Raw genomic sequence first — 24,856 nt, 5'->3', positions numbered from 1 at the left:
ATATATAAATGTGTTTCGGCAGAACTAAGTACGAAAAATGTGTACCTTAATTTTACACAAAATTATGTATATAGGAAATGAAATAAATTTGTAAAAAATATTTCTTTTTATTCAATAAAATTTGTACAATAATATAATAATTGACTCGCTTTATTACTATACATAGTAAAAATAATGTATATAAAATTATTCTCAATAAAAATATTATTATTAACTTATATTATCAGAGATATTCCTATAATAGCAGTACTTTTAATTACAACTCCAGTTGAATTAATTAAAAATGATAAATAAATGTCTTTTATTCTTATTAAACACTTTTACATAATACAAAGTGCATATTAGACTTAAATAAAAAAGTACAATTTTAAACAACCCCCTGACACAAAAAACTCTATAGAATAAGACGTGTAGAACAGATCGACAAATTATAGCTAAGTACCATATTGATTACAATAAAAAAAACTCATTATAATCGGTCCATTCCTATAGGAGCTACGGTACCACAGACGTCGGTCTGTGGTATCGTAGCTAGCTAGCGTAACGTCACACATAACATCCCTCTTCTTGCGTCAGGTATTAAAAGAAGAAAATTTTCAATCAGATTTCATTTCCCCGGTTGATTCTCTTTTCCGAAATAGTTTATCAAGAACAAACCTTTTCTATTAAATAATAAAATTAACGCTGGCCAAACATCATCTTTACAACTTTAATTATACAATTAAGTTATGACATTGGAATTTACATTTGTTCTAATTTAATAATGTGTCACATCTAATAATATTCGAGGCACAAGTTTACCTATTTCAAAAGCGAGTACTAAATGTATAATTAGAATTAGTATATTTGTAAATTGAGATTATTATTATTATTAATAGCTGTGCTCGCGGTTACACTTGCGTGAAATGTAGAGACCTATGTGTTATTCTGATGTATAAGCTATATTACTGTAATGTTTCATCAAAATCCATTCAATATTTTGTATGTAAATTCAATGACTTGTATGTATGAATGTATGTAAAGAGTAACAAACATCCGTCCATTCATCTATCAATATATACACACAAACATTCGAGTTTTTATAATATTTATATTAAATGCCTTTACCGAACATATGTTGTCATATATTGACTTTATAAATAAGAAATATAGAGAAGAAAGGGGATTGTTGACGCCATTACTGACGCATGTACCATGTCAAGTTTACCTCCACGCAGTTCCCTAGAAACCACCATGATAAATTTACCACGGCTGGCTAACTGATCTGACCACATGTTTACCTTATCATACTTCACTGATGCTCCGCCTGCGTAAATCGTCGAAACCGATATTATGGAGATGACGACAAATATACTAGGACCACATAGGTGAACACAACAAATATTTCCGGCAAACTTTTATGAGAGCATTATTTAGTACTAGCTGTGCACGCGGTTTCATCCGAGTTTAATTTCAATATAAAATATAGCCTACATGTTATTCTGATGCATAAGCTATATTACTGTAAACTTTCACCAAAATCCGTTCTATAGTTTTTGCGTGAAAGAGTAACAAACATCCATACTCACAAACTTTCGCATTTATAATATTATCATTAAGATTAAGATAAGATTTATATCAAAAGATTTCTGTTGCGCTCCGGCTCTTTACCCAAAAGCGAGTTGAGCCTACTCTGGACGTTGCTCCATGTGACTGAGGTATGTATGAGCTGGCCGAGCCCGCTGGAGCGAGGGTTCACGAACCTCTCCAGCAGCGGCCTCTTGTACAGCCTCTGAGCTTCCTGCCGCTGGTCATCCGTCACGTTCCTGTCGTCGAGGTGGTTCAGTGATGGGAATTGGGATATCACGAATAATCTGTTTTAGAAGATACATTTTAATGTAAAAGTTGTGAAAATGAAGCAGATAAATAATAATAATAGTTGTAACTATAAAATTACTAAATGTATGTTGTGGAATTGTGAAATAATAATATGTTCAGGGTCGGTAACAATAAATGTAAAAATATAATAGACATAGTGTTTTTTTTTAATTTTCTGTATGGTGAGATGTCGTGAGATTATATTCAACCTATTAACCTAACTAACCTTATAATTGTAAGAAGAAAAAATAAACTTGCTTCGTGCTTTTTTACGACTAGTTAAGACTAGTAATCAATATTGCTGAGAGTTATAAGTGTAATAAGCATGTACAATCTGGTTTAAAAGGACCAAAATAGTATAATTATTTTGTTTCAATCAGAAAAATAAATTGCGTGATATTTGCCGCGACCCTTCTCCCCTTAAACATCTCACGTATTTTATGGATGCTACCCTTAACAAATAATTAGTACAATGAAAGAATATAAGATTAACAATAAATTGTCTTAAAGAAAGTGTATATGGCAGAGAGCTGTATAAGGTGAGTGACGGATGACGTGAGAATACTTCAGAACAATTCACACAGCGCCATCTAGTCCAAGCAGAGCTTATGTGATGGGTACTAGATAACTGATATAAATATAGATGGTTTTTTTAGGCCGTCGTCAATAAATGACTCCTTTGCAGATGAGAGAATAAAAAAATATGATTATATTAATTACTTGAATTTCATTGCACCTATTTTCTCTACATATTAATTTAACTATTGCAACTCTATTATTACATCCTGTGTTTAAACTTCAAATCCTGATTTCTTAAATGTGGGGTTGGCAACCCCAAACTAAGCCTAGGCCTATGCACAACAAAAATCTGCAGATTTTGCCAAACTGAAGAGGAAACGCCACTACACATTTTATGTGGTTGTAGCCCACTCAAGCATAAACGAAAAATCTCCTTTGGAAAGTTTACACTCTTTCCCGAGAAGATAAAAACCATCGCACCTAAGAATATCCTTCAATTCTTGTCCCTGACGGGTCTAGGTAGCTAATTCTGAAAAAGGGTTTTTTTTTTTAAAAAAACCCTAAAATATATACATACCTATATTGTAGATACTCGTAGAATGTACCCCCGTTGAGGTAACTCGGCGCTGCAGGGTTGCCCATCAGGCACAAGTGGCTGAGATTCGGACATGACTCCTTCAATTTACCCACCCACGGGTATAGCGAAGATATTTTACACCGGTTCAACCTGAAATTTATGTTTATTATTTTATCTGACGACCTCGGTGGTTTAGGGTTTTAGCACACCGCGTTACTTCCGATGGTCGCGGCTTCAATTCATCGCACGGTACAAACATTCGTATTAGTGAGTATGAATGTTAATAACAGTCTCAGTTTTGTAATAATATGCTAAAGTAGAGGGCCCACATATCCACCGGAAACATTAAGACCTTTATTGGCGACCGAAATTCCGAAATTGAGATGAGGCCCATCGTGCAATATGGTTGTGGACTCAATAACAGTGGTCAGGTATTAGTCTATACTAATTAAACAAAATAATTTAAATCTATTAAAGAATAATAATAACTTGAGGTAATTAAGTTGAACAGATCATTTATTATTAACTAGCCAACTTTTATTTTTCTAAAATACAAGTAGCCTAAATTACTCATTATAATATTAGCTATCTGCGAGGGAAAGTACTATCAAAATCGATCCAGACAGACAACCAGATATCTTTAAATTATTTTGTATGTATTAAAGTAAAATCAGCACATACGCATTTAGCATAAATTACAAATAAACACAACAATTATATTTATTTATATAGATTATTCATTCATTAATAAATTAATTCTGCTGTGATTCAGCTATTAATTTTGGTGCTAAAATGTTATCTTACCATAACAACTGCAACTTTGGTAAAGGCGGTAGAATGCAATTCTCTGTGACGGGATTGTTGTCAGCTATCAACGAGGTCAGGTGTCTGAAGTGAACCAGTGCGTCCAGATTTCTGTGGAGTATTTGAAGGACGCATTACTTGGAGTACATAGGTTTACTTCTAGGATTTAGATCGAGGCGTCGTGAGTTTTAATTGCAGATTACTTTGTAGGTCTTGGTTTGGTTGTAGGGTGATATAAGGTAGTCAAATTACAGGATAAGAGGCATAACACTTTAGTCCTCTGAAATGACAATGGATTAGTAATAATAATAATAATAATAATCTCAGGACAATTCACACAGCGCCATCTAGACCCAAGTTAAGCTAGCTAAAGCTTGTGTTATGGGTACTAGACAACTGATACAAATACATAGTTTTTTTTTGTAAATACATACATATCATACATAGAAAATACCCAGACCGATACAAACAATCATACTCATGAATACAAATGTTTATGCCGTGCTAGGAATCGAATCCGCGACCGTCGGTAGTACGGCGGTGTGCTAAACCGCTAGACCACCGAGGACGTCATTAGTAGTATCATTGTTTTTCTTTAATATATATATCTATACTGAATGTGAAATTAATTGTAGTCGAATTTCGACCACTGGCTGACCACTAGTTACATTCTTATATATTCAATCGAGTTCAAAAAATGAAGTTCTTTATTCATGATAACATGTTTTTTTAAATTTAGTTACAAAATAAATTTCTGAACGCTTCCTGTTTTACAGGAACGAACAGTTTGTATGGGATAATAATAAATAAAATTGTTGTTTTTATTATTTTCTATACAATTTCTCCTTGATGTTCTATAAATATTTCTTAACTAAAATTATTAAAATTGGTTCAGCTGTTCAGACGTCATTTCATTTTATATATAAGAAGATTATGTAAAAAAATAATTTACGTGATTTTGTTGTGGCTGATATCCAGGTACGTAATATAATCAGCAAATCGTTCCACAATGGTCCTTGGTATTTCATACAGGTTCTCATAAGCGAGATTGAGTTTCGTGGAGTCATCCTCATTATCGGCACTGCCATCTGTTGACCTGAGAATCAGTAACAAATATTTTTTATAGCTGCTGTAATAACAAAAGATTCAAATTATGTTTTTTTATTACACGACAATGGAATGTTGCAAGCACCTGTTTTTTTTAGTTTGAGGAAATATCTCTTAGGGAAGGCAAGCAGATACTGTGATACTCCAACTCACTAAAAACACTGTGGCTAAATAGCTAAAAACTACCGAGGCTGAGGCCTTCATCCATTTCTTTTAGATTAAAGATTGTTTCATAAAATGGTATGACAGTTCCCCCTATTCCTGGATATGCACATGTTTTTTTATTAAAAAGCTTTTTAGAAAAAACAAAATATTAAAAAAAAAAATTAACAGCCGTTCCTCTACATAAGTATACTTACATGATTATGTCAGGAGGTATGAGAGGCTGGGGAATATCACTAATGGAGTCCAGCAGTCCATTACTGGTGACATCCACTGTGACCACTTCATCATCAGCGGCTGATGTGCTTGGGATACTAAAAAACAATACGTTAAATATTTAAAATATAAATTTAATAAAATGGAGAAATTTGTATTATTCTAAGGTAATAAATAGGATAGGAATTAATGTGATCTGCTATTAAAATATAATACTTATTAATTCTGAGATTATTATTCATTGTGTTCTACTCTGAAACTTCTGATGGACCTACCACATATATCCAACATTGAAAATGCTGCCTTTCTCGAGGACTGAGGATTAGGCGTTTCTCTGATAGAGTCTTACACACTGACTGACATGCACATAGGAAAAGAATTTAGAACTTTAGTAAATAGAAAAAATATTTTTGTAACTTTATTCTGTTTTTTTTTATATTAATAGAATAGAATATCATTTATTCAAATAAACTTAATTTAAGCACTTTTGAACAGTCATAACAATTTGTTTTTTATCTACCACTCGTTCGGAATTCAGTCTCATCACAAGAAGTACGAGCAAGAAACATGTGTATTGCTCTTTTACTTACTATTTCTCAGAGGAAAAAATAACTGTTAATATGGTATAACATCTAGGTATATAAAAAATTAATTTACAATTAAAATCAAATTATGACAAGAGACAAGTTTGAAGATGTTTTTATAATGACATTATTTATGGTGATATAATATATATATACTTACATAGAAATAAAAATGGTTTGTGCCATTAATTATCTCAATTAGGTACTTATTTTGTAAATATTAATTTTAATAAATAAATTAAAAAAGATCAGTTATATTCTTTTTTATAGATATTACATGAATGCTCTTAAATTTTCCCACTAACGTCGTTCTTTACTGTGAGTTTATGCTTCGGTACACGAGAAATGAAACCAAGATATAAGGTACATAGATGTTTACTTGGGGAAAGTAAATAATTTTAAATGCAAATTTATTTTAATTTGGCGCGTTACCAACTTTTCTTATTTCGTTTATTCATCTGCCCTAATTTTATTATTATTCAAATATCCAGAAAAAGGTAATACAAATATTTATAGTATTTATAACTTTATTAGACAACACAATTTTAAATAAAGCACTTACTAACATTAGATACGATTTAAATTACTTCTTGTAAACAAATATTACATTGTCAATTGTATTAGGTCAGATAATTCACAAAGTTTTATAAAGTATTTTATATAAATAAATATATTTATAATATAAAAAACACAGCTGTTTTTGTTTTGATATTGGACTTTTAAGATTGTTTTTTTCTTAATTAATGTTGCCAATGACATAGAAACTACTATTACAGTGAAGCTGCTGTTTTTGTCGTCTTTTAGAAAATACACAATACACATTTGAGATGTTCTGAAATAAATATATAAAGATATTATTTAATTATTTAATTACCAAGATTATCTTTATTTCGTTACCAAGGTGTATTCCTATTTACCTATTATTCTTCCTTAAGATATTAAATAAATATAAGAATGTACCTTTACAGAAAAATCTATACATATAAATAAAATTGGAGTGTGTTTGTAATATTGAAATCACCCTTTTTTACTACATGCATATGAATATACATAAATACAGTACATAAGACAAAATAAAATTTTTATCAATTTTTGTATGTCGGTCTGTTTGATACGGCTAATCTCTGAAATTGCTGGACCGATTTTGATGTGACTTTTTTGGCATGTAGCAGATGTAATAAGGAGTAACTTAGGTTACTTTTATTTTAGAACAATAAAGTTATATTCCACGAGAACGAAGTCGCGGGGACGACAGCTAGTTTAAAATAAAATTGTATATTAAACCAACTGGACAGAAAGCGTGTAATAGGCGAAATTTTCTTGTGATGAAATATGACGTTGTTATGTTAATATGCATCATACATAATATAGGTGTGCTCATTATATTATTTTGTAGTTTACCTCTCTATCTTCATATCCATTGGAGTGCCTATATATTAATTAAGCAAGTTATGTTTATATCATTAAACAGACTGCGTTTATTATCAAAATGGCTTGAACTTGATTACATTTTAATATATTTCACAATGAAATAAACAAATGACAAAGGAATTTTGAGCTTAACATTATCGCAAGTACCAACAAGTATCTACGTTATGCACTACACGTTTATTGATATATTCGTCAGAATACAGACTGAGACAGCTAAAAGATAAGGCACTTCGTTTCGATTCATTGGCTTGGAACATACCTAACTAATAAGTTTGATAATATTGTTATCGGTACCTACAGATACACAGCAATATTCAATAAATTTACATAATAGAGTTTATGTGTGATGTTGCAAAATAAACGGTTACTATTTCCGAAATAGTAACGAATATTCTCAAAAAAGATATAATAATACAATAGAAGTTATTTTTAGATAAGAAAAAAAAACTCCATTGGTGTGCATTAGCACAAGTGGGGCACCAATGGAGGAGGATAAGATGAATATGAAGTCAGTAGAAGATAAATGAAGTGTGGTAAATTCATGATGAATTTACCACAATAGGCTATGTAGTAAATTCATCATGAATTTATCACGATGGTTTCCAGAGGGAACCACGTGAAGGTCAACCTGACATAGTTGCTAGCAATGTGGTTATTAGTCCACAGCTAATACTGGAGTAAAGTTTTGTACTACAGGAATAAGGGCAGCCAAAATAAGAATGTAATTACACATTTTTCAAACCTACTGCCTGTTTACTCACCACCGATGCTGTCATCACATAGCGTAACGACCAGTCTTTTGATACATGATACTCTGCGTATGAATGATTTTGGGTCAACGATTTCTCAATGGGATCATTGGGTAATGTAGAACATAACACCTATTCGTATATTGCAAGATATAAATTTTTTGTTTACCTACACCATTATTTGTAATAATGGTGTAGTAGTACCGTGGTGTAGGTGTACCCGCTTGGGTATTTAAGTGTACTATTGCTACTGCCATGCAGTTTGCTATGTAAGCTGTATGGTTTAAATGTGAGATATGTGTCTGTGAAGTTTTTCAATGTTAAGCTACCATCAAGAATGCACTTTCTGAGTACTGACTGGTAGAGAATGCCTATAGCATTAAGTCCGCCTGTTGAACCATGATTTATTGGTCAATAAAGTTTAAATAAATATCTAAGATGTGACATTGAATTTACTGATACGGATGCATGATACCTTCCATGTACATAAGGAATAGTAGAGAGGATCGTCAGCTTATATGCGATTCAATTTTTTAGCAACCTAGTAATTAAACTTATATGGTATTGTAGGTGAAACAATAAGCAGAGCCTTTGACTATTCTGTATTTTTGTGACGTACACATAACTTTATTTTTTATTTTGTATTGCTATTATGTATGGATGAGTATACGACTACACAGTTTAGCAGGCGTATTACTTTAAACTCCAACTACAAATTCAACTTTTTAAACTCTCGTGAACTATTTATTCATATACCCATCCACATACATAGGTATCTAATTATGGTAAAATGAAAATAGTGATGTAAAAATAATGAAAATAACTTAAATGTGATTGATGAAATTATTGAAGTATTTATTAATTGATGTGGTGAATATATGCTCAATTTACTTAATAATATTTTAGAAAAAAAATATATAAAGTGTCAATGTCATACAAACGTCTCGGATGTCACTATCACGTTGACGCGTCACCACGTCAGGTTGCATGAAAACGAAAGTAGTTGTTTGCGTTGACATTTTCACTATTTGTTTTCTTTTTCGTCTCAAAGACGATAATAACATTAATTTGTGTAATAAAGTATGATTATTAACTAAAACTATATTTAACTATACTATAAAATGGACGTATGTATTAAACTTGCTCATAATAATTTCCAACATCTTAATAATTATTACTGTAATAACCATTCATTCATATGTTTACTTCTTTGCTTCTCAGGAAAGTAATATTCCAATTGACATAAATATTGGAAAGCTTCAAGACTGGCTTGTGAGCAGACGACACGTGAGCAAAGAATGGCAGAAGAACATCATACCTGTAAGGGAGAAAATAAATAATGCCATCCAGGATATGCCAGCGCATGACGATATTGCAGCATTATTGACAGGTTTCCTTAGTCATTAATATGGAGTTGCTTGCTAAAATATATTGCTTAAAATAATATTTGTGAAATTATGCTCTTTGATATCAATAACTTGTTAATGAAATAGGATGGAATATGCTATACAAAAACCATATAGACCAATAGAATTTATTGAAATGTCAGTCTCAAATAAATAGTCGGGACTCCCTTTAATTCAGTTTATTACATAATAAAATAAAAAAATTATGACAACTACATATCAACTTTCTATAGGTTTATTTAAAAAAATAATAGTTTGTTCCTGTTCAGTAAATCTTGCTGAATGTTAAATAAAAAAAGTATAGACACCTATTCATTTTTTAAATTAATTTGAATGTAATTTTCTGTTTTAGGCAGCTATATTAATTATTTCCATTGTCAGAAAATAATAGAGATTTTGAAAGAAACTGAGGCAGACACTAAGAATCTATTTGGGAGGTATGGTTCACAGCGAATGAAGGATTGGCAAGATGTACTCAAGAGTTATGATAGAGAAAATTTATACTTGGCAGAAGCTGCCCAGATGTTAGTCAGGAACATCAGTTATGAGATACCCGGATTAAAAAAACAGATAGCAAAAGAGGAACAGATGCAAGTTGTGAGTATTGTGAAGTTTGAAATAAAACTCCATCTTCAAATTTCTTTTATATATATATTTTTCATCCATATCTTGCAATTGGTTTAACAAGATTTTAGCAGATGTTGTGAGAATCTGTTTTCACTTTTTATTATCTAATCTATCTAATATGTAAAAACCTATTTTTTTTATCAGTTCTAAATTGACAACATAAAAAATTGAATGATTTTTCAAAATAATTAAAATATCAATAAATCTGATTATAAGGCTGATGGCAGATAGAAAGAGAAAAAAAAAAGATTTTTTATTAAATCATTCATTTGTTGAGTTAAGTACTAGAAAAAATAATTTTATTTACACAAGTTAACAAGCAATAAATGAAAAACAGTCTGTATATATTAAATTATATCATAACCTAGCTATTACCAGCAATTTCATCCACACAATGATATTTAGATATATTTTGATATTTTATAAAATAGAATGTTTAAATTAAAAGTACTCTCAGTTACTCCTTAAATATAAATTAACCATATATTTTTAATGTAATTATAATATATATGTTTTTATATTTCTATAGATTTGGAATCTCTTATTATTTCTATATTGCCCATGGGCAATATAGAAATAATAAGCATGGGCAAGCATGGGCAATATAAGACATGTCTTATCTTATATATAAAATTCTCGTGTCACAGTTTTCGTTCCCATACTCTTCTGAAATGGCTTGACCGATTCTTATGAAATTTTGTGAGCGTATTGAGTAGGTCTGAGAATCGGCCAACATCTATTTTTCATCCCCCTAAATGTTAGGGGTAGTCCACCCCTATTTTTTTTTTTATTTTAAGGCAAAACAATATTTGCTGAGACAGCTAGTCAGTTTATAAATAAAATAATATTTTGTGCTTTATATAAAGTTTCTTGATCATTTATATGTGTTATTACATGCTTTCCAGGAATGTGAGAAAAAGCATACAGATTATCTGAAGAATGAAGCATCCAGTAAATCAGAGTTTTTAACTTTATGCAAACAGCTGGGGATAAAGGGTAACAGGATCAAGAGAGAGCTGGTGGAGCGACTGCAGGAGCTGCCTGAACTATATGATAAGGTGTTATACATATACATATATATTTTAATGCTTTTTTTCTTATGGATGATGATGATGGATGATGATGAATGGAATGGTGCACCCACCTTCGCTAATGATTTACATTAGCGAGAGACCAGTGGAGGATGATAAAATGAGCATGAAGTCAGATCAGTTTATCTTAGCAAATTTTCAGGGGGAACTGCATGGAAGTAAACCTCTAACATGATATATTGCTAGCAATGCAGTTATTAATTAGTCCATGTTACTAACAATCCCTTCGCTCTATTTTTAATGGTTGTTAATGATATAGTGCAAGTGCACTATAAATCATTAGCAAAGGAGAGTCTGTCCTGTCAGTGGATGATAAAATAAGCAGTCAGTTGGACCATCATGGCAAATTCACCACGAATTTATCCTATCCAACGGTTTCTTATTACATTGCTAGCAAAGGGTCTGCTATTCTCACTTTTAACAATCCCCTACTGTGTAGCCCTAATTCCTTAATGGACTTGCGCGCGCCCGGGCGCTACACACCGGCGCCCCCGGGCGCCTCTCCGATCGGTCCCCCATCCATTTCAAAAGGGGCGATATTACGACGGCCTGAGCCGAGGTTCGAACCTAGTGGTGCCCTCAGACTTAAGTCGTATCTGTCAGGCAGGAGTTGGCCTTCAGCCGCTCCCTAAGTCCTTTTGCGCGTTTGGAGTGCCATCTGCACTCGCCCCCTAACGTCCGGTGAAGCTGTAAAGGCCAGCTGCGGCCAACAGCATTAGAGTAGTCAGAAAAAAAAGGAGGTATCCTTAATGAGGGACTGCATTCCTATAAAATGTATAGTACTAATGATAATGCGTCTTTGAAGTCGCCCGTGATAGCGTTAAGGAGGGGTCTCCGACTGGCCATTGCTGCGACCTCGACGCCCCAGATCTCGAGACCTCCAGCATCATCTACAGCAACCCGTAGACACCTACCCGAATATAAGAGCTATACTTGTTTTATTTACAGATTGGTCAATCCCTCAAGCCTCTACTACCAGGTATACAATTATATTCAGCATTTACAAAGTATGTACTCGGTGATAAAGCAACAGAGGTGGTGTTGCTACTACAGTATGTGGTGGAACATGGCAACACCACAGTTTACGAGTGGAGCTACGGGGAGCCGCCGTTAAGTGTTGAGCCTGATCCCATACATATAGAGTTGGATGATGAGGAAGCTGCAGCTGGTGACCAGGTAATTATTAATTACAAGTACAATATTACTTGATATGTATAATGAGGAAAAATCTTGGGATTTTACCACGTTTTATTTATTTTTATCGAGTTACCAACATTTCGCTAGTGTTTCAAACATCAGAGCAGCAGGTAGATGATAATTGAAATATTTTATTTTGTGGGCAGACAAAGTCGTCTACCTTCACAGGTCTTTGTACGTAGACCCAAGCAAAGGAAAGCTTGTATTATGGGTACTAGACTAGGTAGGTAGAGCTTACTTTACCATTAAAACAATTATAACTAAAGATCATGCAATAATACAAATAAATTACGAACGTTGTTCGTTCGTAATACGATTAAAGAGAAATGTTTTTGTGATTAATTTATATGCGGTCGAGAGTTAGGTGTACCAGCGAAATCTCTCTAGTCTTCTAAAAAATCTTGACCTGTCTTGAATTGCAGTAGGTTCTATAGTAGAACGTGTATCTGAAGCTGCACTATCTGCCTGCTACCAGATTTGACTGGGCAGGTAGAGAATTACGATTGGTGACGTTGAGTGTTGCCGTACGACGGCAACAGGTCAATTAAACCTACAACCGGGTCACAAATCTGTCTAGAACTGCAGTGGGTTCTATATTGGAACGTGTCTAAAGCTGCACTAGCAGGTTCCTACCAGAATTGAGGTTGAGCAGGGAGAGAAAGACGAGTGGTGAAAGTGTTATAGTGTTGAGGTACGTCGGCAAAACGGCGCCTTAAATACCCGGGTCTCCAAAACTGCTCGGAGCTTCCGATGGGACCGGCACACGCTCTGCGAATCTATGAAAAACTAAGAATAATAATAACAAATTATACTCGTAATAATACAACATACAATAATAAAATTTATTTATTCCATTCATTATTAGGATGAGTCGAGTATGACTAGTATGATGAAGAAGTTCGTCTCAATGACTATTAAAAAGTGCTAATATAAATTTGAATTACATTTGCAGATCGATTTTGGCGATAATGCAATTGACTTCGGTTCCATAGACACAGCTGCAGCTATAGACTTTGGTGAGGGCGATGCGGCGGTGGAGATCGACTGGGGTAATATCGACGTTGGGCCGGCCGACAGTGTTGTGAGTTGCTATTATTGTTTATGTACTCAATATTTTTATTTATTACTATCTTTTTTATCATTAGCACACACATTAAGGTGTGTTCGATGGGATGTGACATTATGTGACAAGGAAATTTAAGTTAGTCCCGAAGTTTATTTCTTCATAACATTGTGAGTTGCTATTATTGTTTAAATACTAAATATTTTTTATTTATTACTAGCACTCACACATTAAAGGATTCGATTCGATAGGATGTGATATTGTGTGACAAATGCCCTATTTAAGGCAGTTAGTTCTGCACTTTATTTTCTTCATAGGTTGAAACTTTATAATAATTATAATATATATTATGTATTGTTACCTAGTACATTATAACTTTTTAATTTAAAATCATATTTTGCTACATCTATACTAATATTATAAAGAAGGGGCAAATAGATCGTTAGTAGTGTGGACTAAAAACCCCACTGTTACCAATGTATCATCACAAGTTGACCTCCACGTGGTTTGCTCTGGTAAATTGACAATTTCCAATATGGGCTATCCTGACTTTATGCTCATTTTATCATCCTCCACTGGTGCCCCGCCAGCGTACCGTTCGCGCAGGCTGGTGCACCATTCCATTATCATGCATTAAAAAAACCATTCACATGAGACAGGTCTTATCATGTCATCATATCCTATAATTTCATTACCATAAAATTAATACAACATTTAACTTGCTAGGATATATCATCGAGTATAGCTGAAGTGTCGCTGGAGGAATCCGGCATCGTGGTAGAGGAGCAGGGGATGGGAGGGGGAGTGGCGAGGGGGAAGGACGCACTCACACTACTCGACAACCCCACCACTAGGAACCAGTTCATAGATCAACTAGTTGAGGTAAGTTCATCACTTTTATATTTATGTGACACTGGCGTTGCCACTCATGTGTAGACATTCCAGGGCACTAAAATGTTCTGCCTCTTATTCTATAACTTCACTGCCTAATCTGCACTCAACAACCGAAACAATGATTACAAAGTACATAGGTTTTTAACGATTTTCTAATACACATATATTTATCATATATTCTAATATACATACATAGATTATCTTGTACACATAGGTTATCACTCTGGACTAAATTTTTGTCAATTTCAACTCAAATATCTATAAATCCCACAAAAAAATCTGATTTAAAAAACAGTAGCTTACTAATATTATAAACGCGGGAGTTTGCGAGTGTAGGTGGATGGATGTTAGTTACTCGTTTAGGCAAAAATGACTGAATCGATTTATAATAATAATAATAATAATTTTTATTTTGCATTTATTATGGATTTCGACACGGTAATAGTGGACTGGAATGTTTCAGTTGGAATCGTTCCTGAAGATGCGTCTGTATGAGACGAACACGTCGAGCGACGGGCTCGGGTTCTCGTTGATGGATCAGCTGCCGACGGAGAGTACAGCCGCACTCACGGCGATGCTGGACGCGGTGCAGGTGGCGGCCAGCAGACTCACAGCGCCGGAGATAAACCACTTGCACAATGTTAAACACTCGCCCAGGTACACCTAATTGTACAGTACATCGACGGCATCGATCGGCCTGTAGCGATTTAGCACGCCGCTTTATTTCCGACGGTCGTAGGTTCGATTCGCTCGTTGCGAACATTTGTATTCATGAGTATGATTGTTTGCATCGGTTTGGATGTTTTCTATGTGTATTATGTATGTATTTACAAAAAAATATGTATGTGTTTGTATCAATTGTCTAGTACCCATAACAACACAAGATCTGCTTACCGTGGGACTAGACGGCGTTGTGTTAATTATCCAGGGTTATTTATTTATTACTATTATTATTATTATATAGTTTAAAACAAAATCCTCGCCGCTGTCTGTTCACTTATATCTTTTAAATTACGAATTTATAAATAATCTTTATTCAAATAATTTAACTTGATATAGCATTAGAAATGGACACATTTCTTATTCTACTATTCATTCAGAACGCAGACTCATCATAAGAAGAATTGCGTGTTGGTCTTTTAAACAAATAAGATAGAATAGAAGTGGGAGGGATGATACCTTAGTAATCTAGAATGGCCAGTAAATATATTAGAGTCGTCGTACTATTGATGGAGCTATTTATATTATTATAGCTGCGTCCGCGATTCATCTGCGCCGGTTATTGACTAAGTAATAGAATAGAATAGAAAATCATTTATTCAAATAAACTTAATTTAAGCACTTTTGAATACACAACAATTTTTTTAAATCTACCGCTTATTCGGAAAGCTATCTCCTCACAAGAAGAATAAGCAAGAAATTTGTGTGTTGCTCTTTTAAACAATCCTTGTAAGTTCACATTTTACAAGTCGAAACGTGTGAATACAAACTACCAACCAGCATTAATTTATTTAGGCTCAAATATAAAAACACAATAAGATTAAATTAGTCGTAGTGATAAGTTACTTTTATTTGACAGATACGTGGACGTGCTAACAGCTCAGCTCAAGCAGAAGTTGACCCTTGGCGACAAACTGTCGAAGCTTGCGGCCCGCGCGGCCGAGCAGGCGACCGCAGCAAATGCCCGAGGTGCCCAACTGCGGCCCGTACTCGCGCGCATCATACAACGCACTAAGGAGTTACAGGCTCAAGTAATTGTTCTTTAATTATTTACGACGGCCTCAGTGGTCTAACTTAGCACACCGTTTTACTTTCGATGGTCGCGGGTTCGATTCCTCGCACTGCGCTAACATGAGCATGGCTGTTTGTATCGGTCTGGGTGTTTTCTATGTTTATTATGTATGTATTTACAAAAAAAATAGTATTTATATCAGTTGTCTAGTACCCATAACATAAGTCCTGCTTACAGTGGGCTAGACGGCGCTGTGTTTATTGTCCAGGGTTATTTACAGTTACAGCACGTCACCAGTGAGGTGACCACACACACAATTTATATTTTATACTAGCTGTTCCCGCGACTTTGTCCGCGTGGAATTTAACTTTATTTTTCTAAAATAAAGTAGCCTAACTTACTCCTTATTACATCTGCTACCTGCCAAAAAAAGTCTCGTCATAATCGGTCTAGCCATTTCAGAAATTAGCCGGAACAAACAGACAGAAAGAGAGACAAAATTTTTAAAAAATGTGGTATTATTATATTTGTATGCATGTAGTAAAAAATTTTGTTTTTATTTATACAGATTGTATACATTCTTTGCAGATTGAAAGTGACATCTCTAAGAAGTACAAAGGGAGGCCCGTCAATATAATTGGTGGTGTGAAGTTCTTATGAACATGACGAAATTCTAATGCAGAGCGTATTTTTGTTAATATGTATAAATTACATAATTATTTTTCATTCCTGTTTTTTATTATAAGTCCTACGATTAATTTATACAATGTCTATCAGGTATAAAATTACAGTTACTCCTGTAATTAATCACCGTGTCGAGTTTTTAATAGACCCGAGCCAGGACCTAATTTCGTCAATGAATTTATCTCGGCTGAAAACTTCTAAAATAGTTATGATAGTTGTATTGTGAAGCCTAGTTAAAGTTGTTCCTAGGGTTCAGAGACAACCTGTTACAATTAATTTCATAAATAATAATTAAAATTAACCTTAAAGTTATAGTGCTTAAGGTCTATCATTTATTTTACTAATATTATAAACGCGAAAGTTTGTATGGATGGATGTTTGACTATTTCACGCAAAAACTACTGAACGGATTTTGATGAAACTTTACCGTAACATAACTTATACATCATAATGACAGAGGCTATAATTTAAAAAGGTATTATGTAAATTGGGGGATATCATCATTACATAGTATATAACAAGTAAATATATGAGAGTGGTTGTCGCTGATCACAGTCCCTATGCTTAAATCTTTAAAAGTACATAACGGATTTTGAAGCGGTTTTTTAATAGAGTGATTCAAGAGGAAGGTTTATATGTATACTACATGCACACCCGTACGAAGCCGGGGCAAGTAGCTAGTATAATAATAAGTGTGATGCAGACCAAGTCACGCGGGTCAGCTAGTATATAATATTTTTATCAACTAACAATTTTGAAGTCTTTACAGTCTATAATTATTTAAGAATTTTTTAAATTAAATAATTATTATCTTCTGTCGTTTTATGTTTTCAAATCTTTTTATTAAACTATAATCATATAATAATAATGATAATTTCATAGCACTGAATTTTCTCTCAATAAATCAATACACTCAACAGTAAACAATATTGCGGTACTCTAAGACATATAGTCATAAGGAAATATTACGTGGAGAAATTGTACGACTATCTATTGTCAATTGTAAGATAATAAGCTCATTTTTTGTGGATATTAAATGTTAGAAATGTTATCGTCTATTGCGTACGTTTAGTATTCTATAAAAACTCAGTTGCCGCTTCTTCTTTGGTACACATAATTCATAAAAGCATATCATCATTATCATCTCCTTCTTATCCCATTTATTTGGAGTCGGCGTAATATGTTTTTCTCTTCCATTCATCCCTGTTCGCAGTCATCGCGTTATTTACCTCCTTTCTTACCATATCATCTTTCACACAGTCCATCCATCTCATATGATACCATTATTTTATAATCGTAGCCTAGTCACACACTTGAACATAAACGTCTGGGGGAGAAGGGGGATTCTCAGTAATGTGGATTAATGATTTTATTGCTAGCAATTTACCATGTCAGGTTGACCTCCACGCGGTTCCCCCTGGAAACCATCGTGATAAATTATTGGTGAATTTGTCACGATGGGCTAACTGACCTGACCTCATGCTCATCCTCATGCAAAACAACGTTTGTCGGGACAGCTAGTTATCATATAACAGGATAACTAGTATTTTTTATTTACGCAATAATGTCTCATATAACATAAGAATATGGGTAATAGATATTACCTATCTTATCTGTGGTAATAGTAAGCTTTTGACTTCATTTTCTAGTGTACATCAATAGAATTTAAGAACAAAATAAAATCATATTTCGAGCAACACCCTTTTTACAATGTGACTGAATATCTAAAATACAATGTAAAATTATGACATTTTCAATTAAGTGACTTTTAATTTATTTTATAGATATGTATATACCTAATATAATTTATTATTTTTTAATAGTTAAAATTGTAAATGTGACATAATTATCTTTAAAAAATGTAATTAGGTATTATTGATGTGCTATTGTGTAACGAGGTTAGTTACATTTGTGAATAATATGAAATATGAAAAGATGTCTCAAAACCGAATTAAGGTTCATTTAAAGATTAATTTTATAATTTGTAGATATATTGAATTTATTAATCGTAATACCAAAATTACACAAATCATCCATAGATATAATAACTTGGATAATACCAATAATAATATGGATAATACCAATGATATGGATAATTCTTATAATATTCGTCCCACATGATTTTCAGGCACCCTTCCTTGTTGTTATTTCGTCGTAAATTGCAGTTTGTTCGAAGCATTTCAGTCGATCGTGCTTCAACCGTGTATGTTGTAATTATTATACTTAACATTAGAAGGAATAGCGAGAGAGGTGACATCTGTAGATAAATATGTATACACATTAATTAGGCATGTAAGTAGATGTAACCATATAATATTAGATATTAATATAGTTAAACGGGTTTTAACTATAAAATACAATAGATAATCATTTATTCAAATAAACTTACATTTAAGCACTTTTGAATAGTCATCACATTTTTTTTCAATCTACCGCTCATTCGGAAAGCTATCTCTTCCTAAGAAGAATGAGCAAGAATATTGAGTGTTGCTCTTTTCAATAATGTTGTTACATTTTTAAGTATAAATGTGTGAATACAAACTACCAACTAGCACTAATTCAATTAAATACTCAAATAGAGAAAATATTAAATATACAACCAATTGGTTGAGAACTATATAAGAGTAAATCAGACGTAGTGATTAGAGCAGATCAGTCACAAGCAGCACTGGTTCACGAGTATGACTGATGAGCCAGCCATCACTGCGTTCGGCCATATTTTAGGGAGCCTCATTGGGCTCATCGATCCCCCGTCCAATTCAAACGGGGATTGAAATTACGACGGCTAAGTCGAATTTCGAACCCCTCGCGGAGCCCTCAGACTGAAGTCGTATTCATTAGACGAGAATTCTCCTTCCGCAATGAATTATGGATCATAAGTCCTTGCGCAGATTTGGAGTGCATTCACCCTCTATCGTCCGTTGAAACTGTAAAGCTGCCAGCTGCGCCTAACAGCATTAGAGTAGTCCGAAAAAACTCTCCATACAAAACTACTACTAACAAACTATGACATTTTTCTACAATAACTGATGTAATTTTAAAATAACTCGATGTAATTTTGGCTATAGAATAAGTAAACTAATGTCAAGTTTTCACTCTGGTCAGATGTTGTGTTAATAAGCTTGTTTTAGATATATATAACTGAAAAACTAGATTTTCACCAAAAACGCGCCTTCCTTTATAGCTCATTTGTGTGAGCAATCCAAGACTTAATTAATAATATATAATGAATTTCCATAATAATTACAAGAATATTATATTTAATTCATCATAATTGTAATAATTTTGTTCATATTTGCAAGAATTATATATATTGTCTTGTAAATAAATTTAATAATGAGAAATATCAACACACAGCGCAACGTGCAAATCCAATTTAGAAAAGCTTGTTCCCTAAATTGGGTCGGCCGAAAATCGGAACTAGGATACCATACTGATATGAAGTTACGACGACAATACTTGTATTCTATGATTACGGCCATTTTTGCACAACAAAACATTTCAATATTAGGTATATCATTACCTACATAGTATAAAACAAAGTCGCTGTCGCTAACTGTCCCTACACGCATGCTTAAATCTTTAAAGATAAGCAACGGACTGTGAATCGGTTTTTTTAAATAGATAGAGTGATTCAAGAAGAAGGTTTATATATGTAATACATGTACACCCGTGCGAAGGCGAGTAGCTAGTAAGTAATATAAGAGAATTACACAATTTATTAATATTCTTTAAAGATATAAATAAGCTCTGCATTACATGTGGTTTTGTATAAAATGATTGTAATTTTTTGTAAAACATATGGTGTTTTGAAGCTAAACACTACGAATATCTATATGGATTGATGGTCTCTGTGGTCTGATGTTAGATTCCTCGGATCTAACAATTGTATTCATGAGTATGATTGTTTGCATCAGTTTACTATGTATAGTAGGTATATGTATAATATGTACATTTACAGAGCAAAATATATTTAAATATTTTTTTACTTGACCTTAACTCTTAATAAAAATATAATTTTGCTTAGTTTGGGACTAGATGGCACTGTGTGAATTTAATTATGGGTTATTATTGTTATTATTAGTTATATACTTCTCGTATATACTCGGTTTAGAAATATCTCATTAATATAATCAGATATATATATATATATTATATATTTAAAAACCTGTTGTAGGTACTTACTTCGTAAATGTATTGAAACGCTAAAAATATATTTTAATATCACTTAATTAAGTAGTAAATTTCGTTAGGTTTATATAAATCATGTAATGAAAATGAAAAATAATATTAAAATTATTTGTACCCGTAATTACTGTAAATGAAAGATTCATCTATGCCTAGGTATCGACTATAAATACTTCTATGCGAGACAAATTGATTTGGAAGCGAGTAAATTGGTAATGCATTTGTCTTATGAGCTAAAAGAAGAATTGGCTATGGTTATTATCATCAGAAATCATTCATCAAATATATTTTTTTAAGATAATAATGGAATGATGCACCCATCTGCAGTAACAGTTTACGCTGGCGGGGCACCAGTGGAGGATAATAACATGAACATGAGGTCAAGTCAGTTAAGCAATCGTGAAGGATTCACCAGGAAGTTATTACGATGGTATCCGGGGATCTGTGTGGAGGTCAACCTGACATGTTACATTTGCTAATGGGGATGTAACATGTCCACATTACTAACAACTAACAACCCCTTTCCTCTCCAAGGTGAAGGCATTATAAAGATTAGCTGCAGTACCGAGGGTGGGTTGAGTAGAAGGATCCTAGAAACTGACAATATGACTACTACCTACGGTCAACAGTCTTCGGTACTGGCGGATAATACAGACGAACTAATTTTTAAAATAGTATCTTATATACGAGTATAAAATTCTCGTGTCTCAATGTTAGTTACCATACTTCTCTGAAACGGCTGACCGATTTTCATGAAATTTTATATGTATATTCAGTAGGTAAGAATCGGCTAACATCTATTTCTCATACCCCTAAGTGGTAAGGGATATGCACCCCTAAATTTATTTATTTTATTTTTTCGACAATAATTTATTTTCTCTATATTTCCACCCTTTTAACATAAACCCCTATGTTTTTATAGCGTTATTAATTTATATGGCAAAACAATGTTTGCCGGAACAGCTACTATTTTTATATTATTAACTAGCTGACCCTCGCCACTTTGTCTGCAGCACACACAATCATCACCCACCCACCCACCACACACATTATATATCACCCAATTTACATATCTTTTTAAATTATAGCCTATATGTCATTCTGATGTATAAATTATGTTACAGTAAAGTTATTTTAAAAACCGTTCAGCAGTGTTTTTGTGAAAGAGTAACAATTATCCATCCATACTCACAAACATTCGTATTTATAATATCAGTAAGATTATAAACTTAAAAATGAAAAATCAAAACATTTTTAGTTACTTTATTTTTTAATATCTTTCTTTATAACATTAACATAGATTTATTTATTGTAATTTATATTTGTTTTACGATAATACCTCACGCTGGTAAGTAGCAGGTACTCCATTATAATAAGAGCTCGATATTGCGTGATTTTACGTTAGTTATATAACAATTATTATGAAAGGCAGATAATTATAGTCACTCGTGATCCAACAATGGGTTCAGGTGACTCAGGGTCGCGTGTGCGACTGTTTGTGCGTTTTTTTCACAATACGCGTGAGATTATGGATCTGGTATAAATGGTTTAAAGATATTCCTATTTACTTAGATAAAAGTAATGGTGGATAATGTTCCCACGATTTATAAGGTTAGAGAGTTAAAATTAAATATATTTAATAGGCACTTTTAATGTCTAGATACATTTGCGCTTCTTTCAACCGTCTAACCTAGCCTAGTTTTGTCTGGTAAGAGTCATACTGTTGCCACTTATCTAATTGACGGTCTCGATGGTCTAGCGGTGTAGCACAACTCTTTACTACCGATGGTCGCGGGTTCGATTCTTCGCATTTAAAAAAAACTAAGTATTTATATCAGTTATCTAGTACCCATAACACAAGCTCTGTTTACCACGGGACTAGAGGGCGTTGTGTTAATTGCCTACAGTTATTATTTATTGGCCACCATCAGATGGGCAGTCAGCGTGTTTACCATTCCCAATGTCAAAATAATAACTAACAAAACATTAGTAGTGTCAGAGTAAGTTTTATATAGTGTATTTCTTTTTCTGAAAGTGTTAAGTATTTATGTAGATTTATAGACTAAGAATTAGAACAAGAATAAATTATTGCTGCCAATCAAAGTATATAAAAGAAGTACATTTAGAGAATACTTAATTAAAAGCAAAAGGACTCGGTTCAGCATAGGCTGACAGGATGCTCCTGTGCGGCGCTGGTTTTCAAGCGGACCTTTCTATACTTACCTCTGTATCTTGGTAGACTTTATACAAAGTTACTGCTACCATTTAGCTCGCTTTGTAAGCCTGTTTGAAGGTCAGTAAAATTACAATACTAATGTTTTATTTGCCAATATGAAGAGGAAACGCCACTATACATCCTATGTGGTTGTAGCCCACTCATGCATGAACGTAATATCTCCTTTGGAAAGTTTACACTATTCCGAGGAGATAAAAACCATCGCTCCTAAGAATATCCTCCAATTCTTGTCCCTGACGGGTCTAGGTAGCGAACTCTGAAAAAGGACGACCACAATAGATCTATGTAGGTCGCAGTGCTACAAGTCCAAGTATCATATAAGTTTTTGCGTGAAAGAGTATCAAAGATCCATATTCACAAACTTTCGAGTTTATAATATTATTAAGATAAGGAATACTGAACATTCATCTTGTAATATGTACCAACTATATAAATAAAAAATATAGGTAGTTATTATATTGTCGGTACTTTGAAGAGGTTTTCTGATATACCTTGATTAGATACGCTCATTGTGATCCAATGGCGCGAAAAGGTTCAATTTTGGTACCATTGTATGTACAATTATGTTTTGTTCTGTTGAAATTAATAAAAAAAAAAGATAAGCAAAGGTATATTTATCGCTTATATATTTGTTATTGTAGGTCGATGGATTGGTGCGTGGGTAGTTTTAACTTTTTCAGTGTTCTTCTTTCAATAAGTGCAGGCTCGATTCTGAATACTTATCTGTACGTATAATGAATAAATCACGGGATCTTACCACATTTTATTTTTATTGAATTCTCTATATTTCTGCAGTGTTTCAACCATAACCACGGGTATACTGTTAGTAATTATTCGTATAAAAAATGACCACGTCAACTTTAAAATATATTTATCTGTTGATTCATTCGAACCTTTGACCTCTTTTACTTGAAAACGTGAGTATGAATCCACTGTACTGCATGGAGGTCATGTTATAGCTAATTGCCTACACTTATTGAATATAGTCACCGGTAAATTACGCAATCGTTCAAATATGGATAGAGACACAATGATGCCTATTACGGTCGCTTTCATAGGACTTGGAAGCGTCCAAAGCGATAACTTATATTCAAGATTATGTAAGATTCGAGCTGTATTTTATTCTGTGTATAAATAAATACATTTGTATACAGACCTTTTTGAAGTAGAAAGAATGTTTTCTTTTTTAGAGGGTTAAAATAAATTTAATAGAAAATATAGATCATTGTATATGATCAGATTGTATCTTAAGTAATAAGAGGGAAAGATTTTTTATGTAGTCTTTCCTTTGAGCCCATTCTTAATAAGTACACTAAATTCGTTAGAAATTCTATAATACAAATTACAAAAATTAAAGTCAATATCCAGCAAATGTCGCGTGCGTGACTATGACTATGACTATTATGCGTGACTTTTTTTTTTTATTATTGTTGTTAAAAAAAACTAGTTGTTAAAGTAATGCCACATTGAAGGTTTTCTACTTAAAGAGTGTATTTGACACATTAGTGTAGGACTAAAAAATGGTTCAACACGTGGTCTAAATAATGAATATGTGGTATTTTATCAAATTATAAAATACCATATGCGTCTTTAACGTATAAATAAAATAAGAACATTACTTTATTGGAAAATGGTCACATTCTATACGGACTACCTAACATTTTTCTTTATTGTGGACATTTTTCTAAAGATTTTAAACAAAATTTGGGAGGAAAGCAAGGCGGAAATCTGG

At 33.1% G+C, this 24,856-nt stretch overlaps 2 protein-coding genes across 2 annotated transcripts; one reads left to right on the top strand and one right to left on the bottom strand.

Moving 5' to 3' along the window:
* Positions 1-1,090: 1,090 nt before the first annotated feature.
* LOC131848672 (leucine-rich melanocyte differentiation-associated protein-like) lies at positions 1,091-6,258 on the bottom strand. The gene is made up of 6 exons (XM_059198596.1): positions 5,987-6,258; positions 5,224-5,340; positions 4,710-4,853; positions 3,758-3,868; positions 2,954-3,103; positions 1,091-1,853 (listed from the first exon to the last, which is right to left on the bottom strand). Exons 1-6 carry the CDS (start codon positions 6,010-6,012, stop codon positions 1,613-1,615), a joined length of 789 nt encoding a protein of 262 aa, XP_059054579.1. The 5' UTR covers positions 6,013-6,258; the 3' UTR covers positions 1,091-1,612.
* A 2,765-nt stretch (positions 6,259-9,023) lies between these two features.
* On the top strand, positions 9,024-16,742 carry LOC131848666 (CDK5RAP3-like protein). Its single transcript, XM_059198590.1, has 10 exons — positions 9,024-9,133; positions 9,228-9,396; positions 9,765-10,009; positions 10,945-11,097; positions 12,079-12,306; positions 13,280-13,408; positions 14,117-14,272; positions 14,748-14,941; positions 15,864-16,035; positions 16,605-16,742. Exons 1-10 carry the CDS (start codon positions 9,128-9,130, stop codon positions 16,674-16,676), a joined length of 1,524 nt encoding a protein of 507 aa, XP_059054573.1. The 5' UTR covers positions 9,024-9,127; the 3' UTR covers positions 16,677-16,742.
* Positions 16,743-24,856: the final 8,114 nt, after the last annotated feature.

The sequence above is a fragment of the Achroia grisella genome, unplaced genomic scaffold, assembly GCF_030625045.1.
Source record: "Achroia grisella isolate CSIRO2021 unplaced genomic scaffold, CSIRO_AGI_Agris_v1 utg567, whole genome shotgun sequence".
NCBI classification, from domain to species: domain Eukaryota; kingdom Metazoa; phylum Arthropoda; class Insecta; order Lepidoptera; family Pyralidae; genus Achroia; species Achroia grisella.
This window is presented reverse-complemented; position numbering and strand designations above follow the sequence as displayed.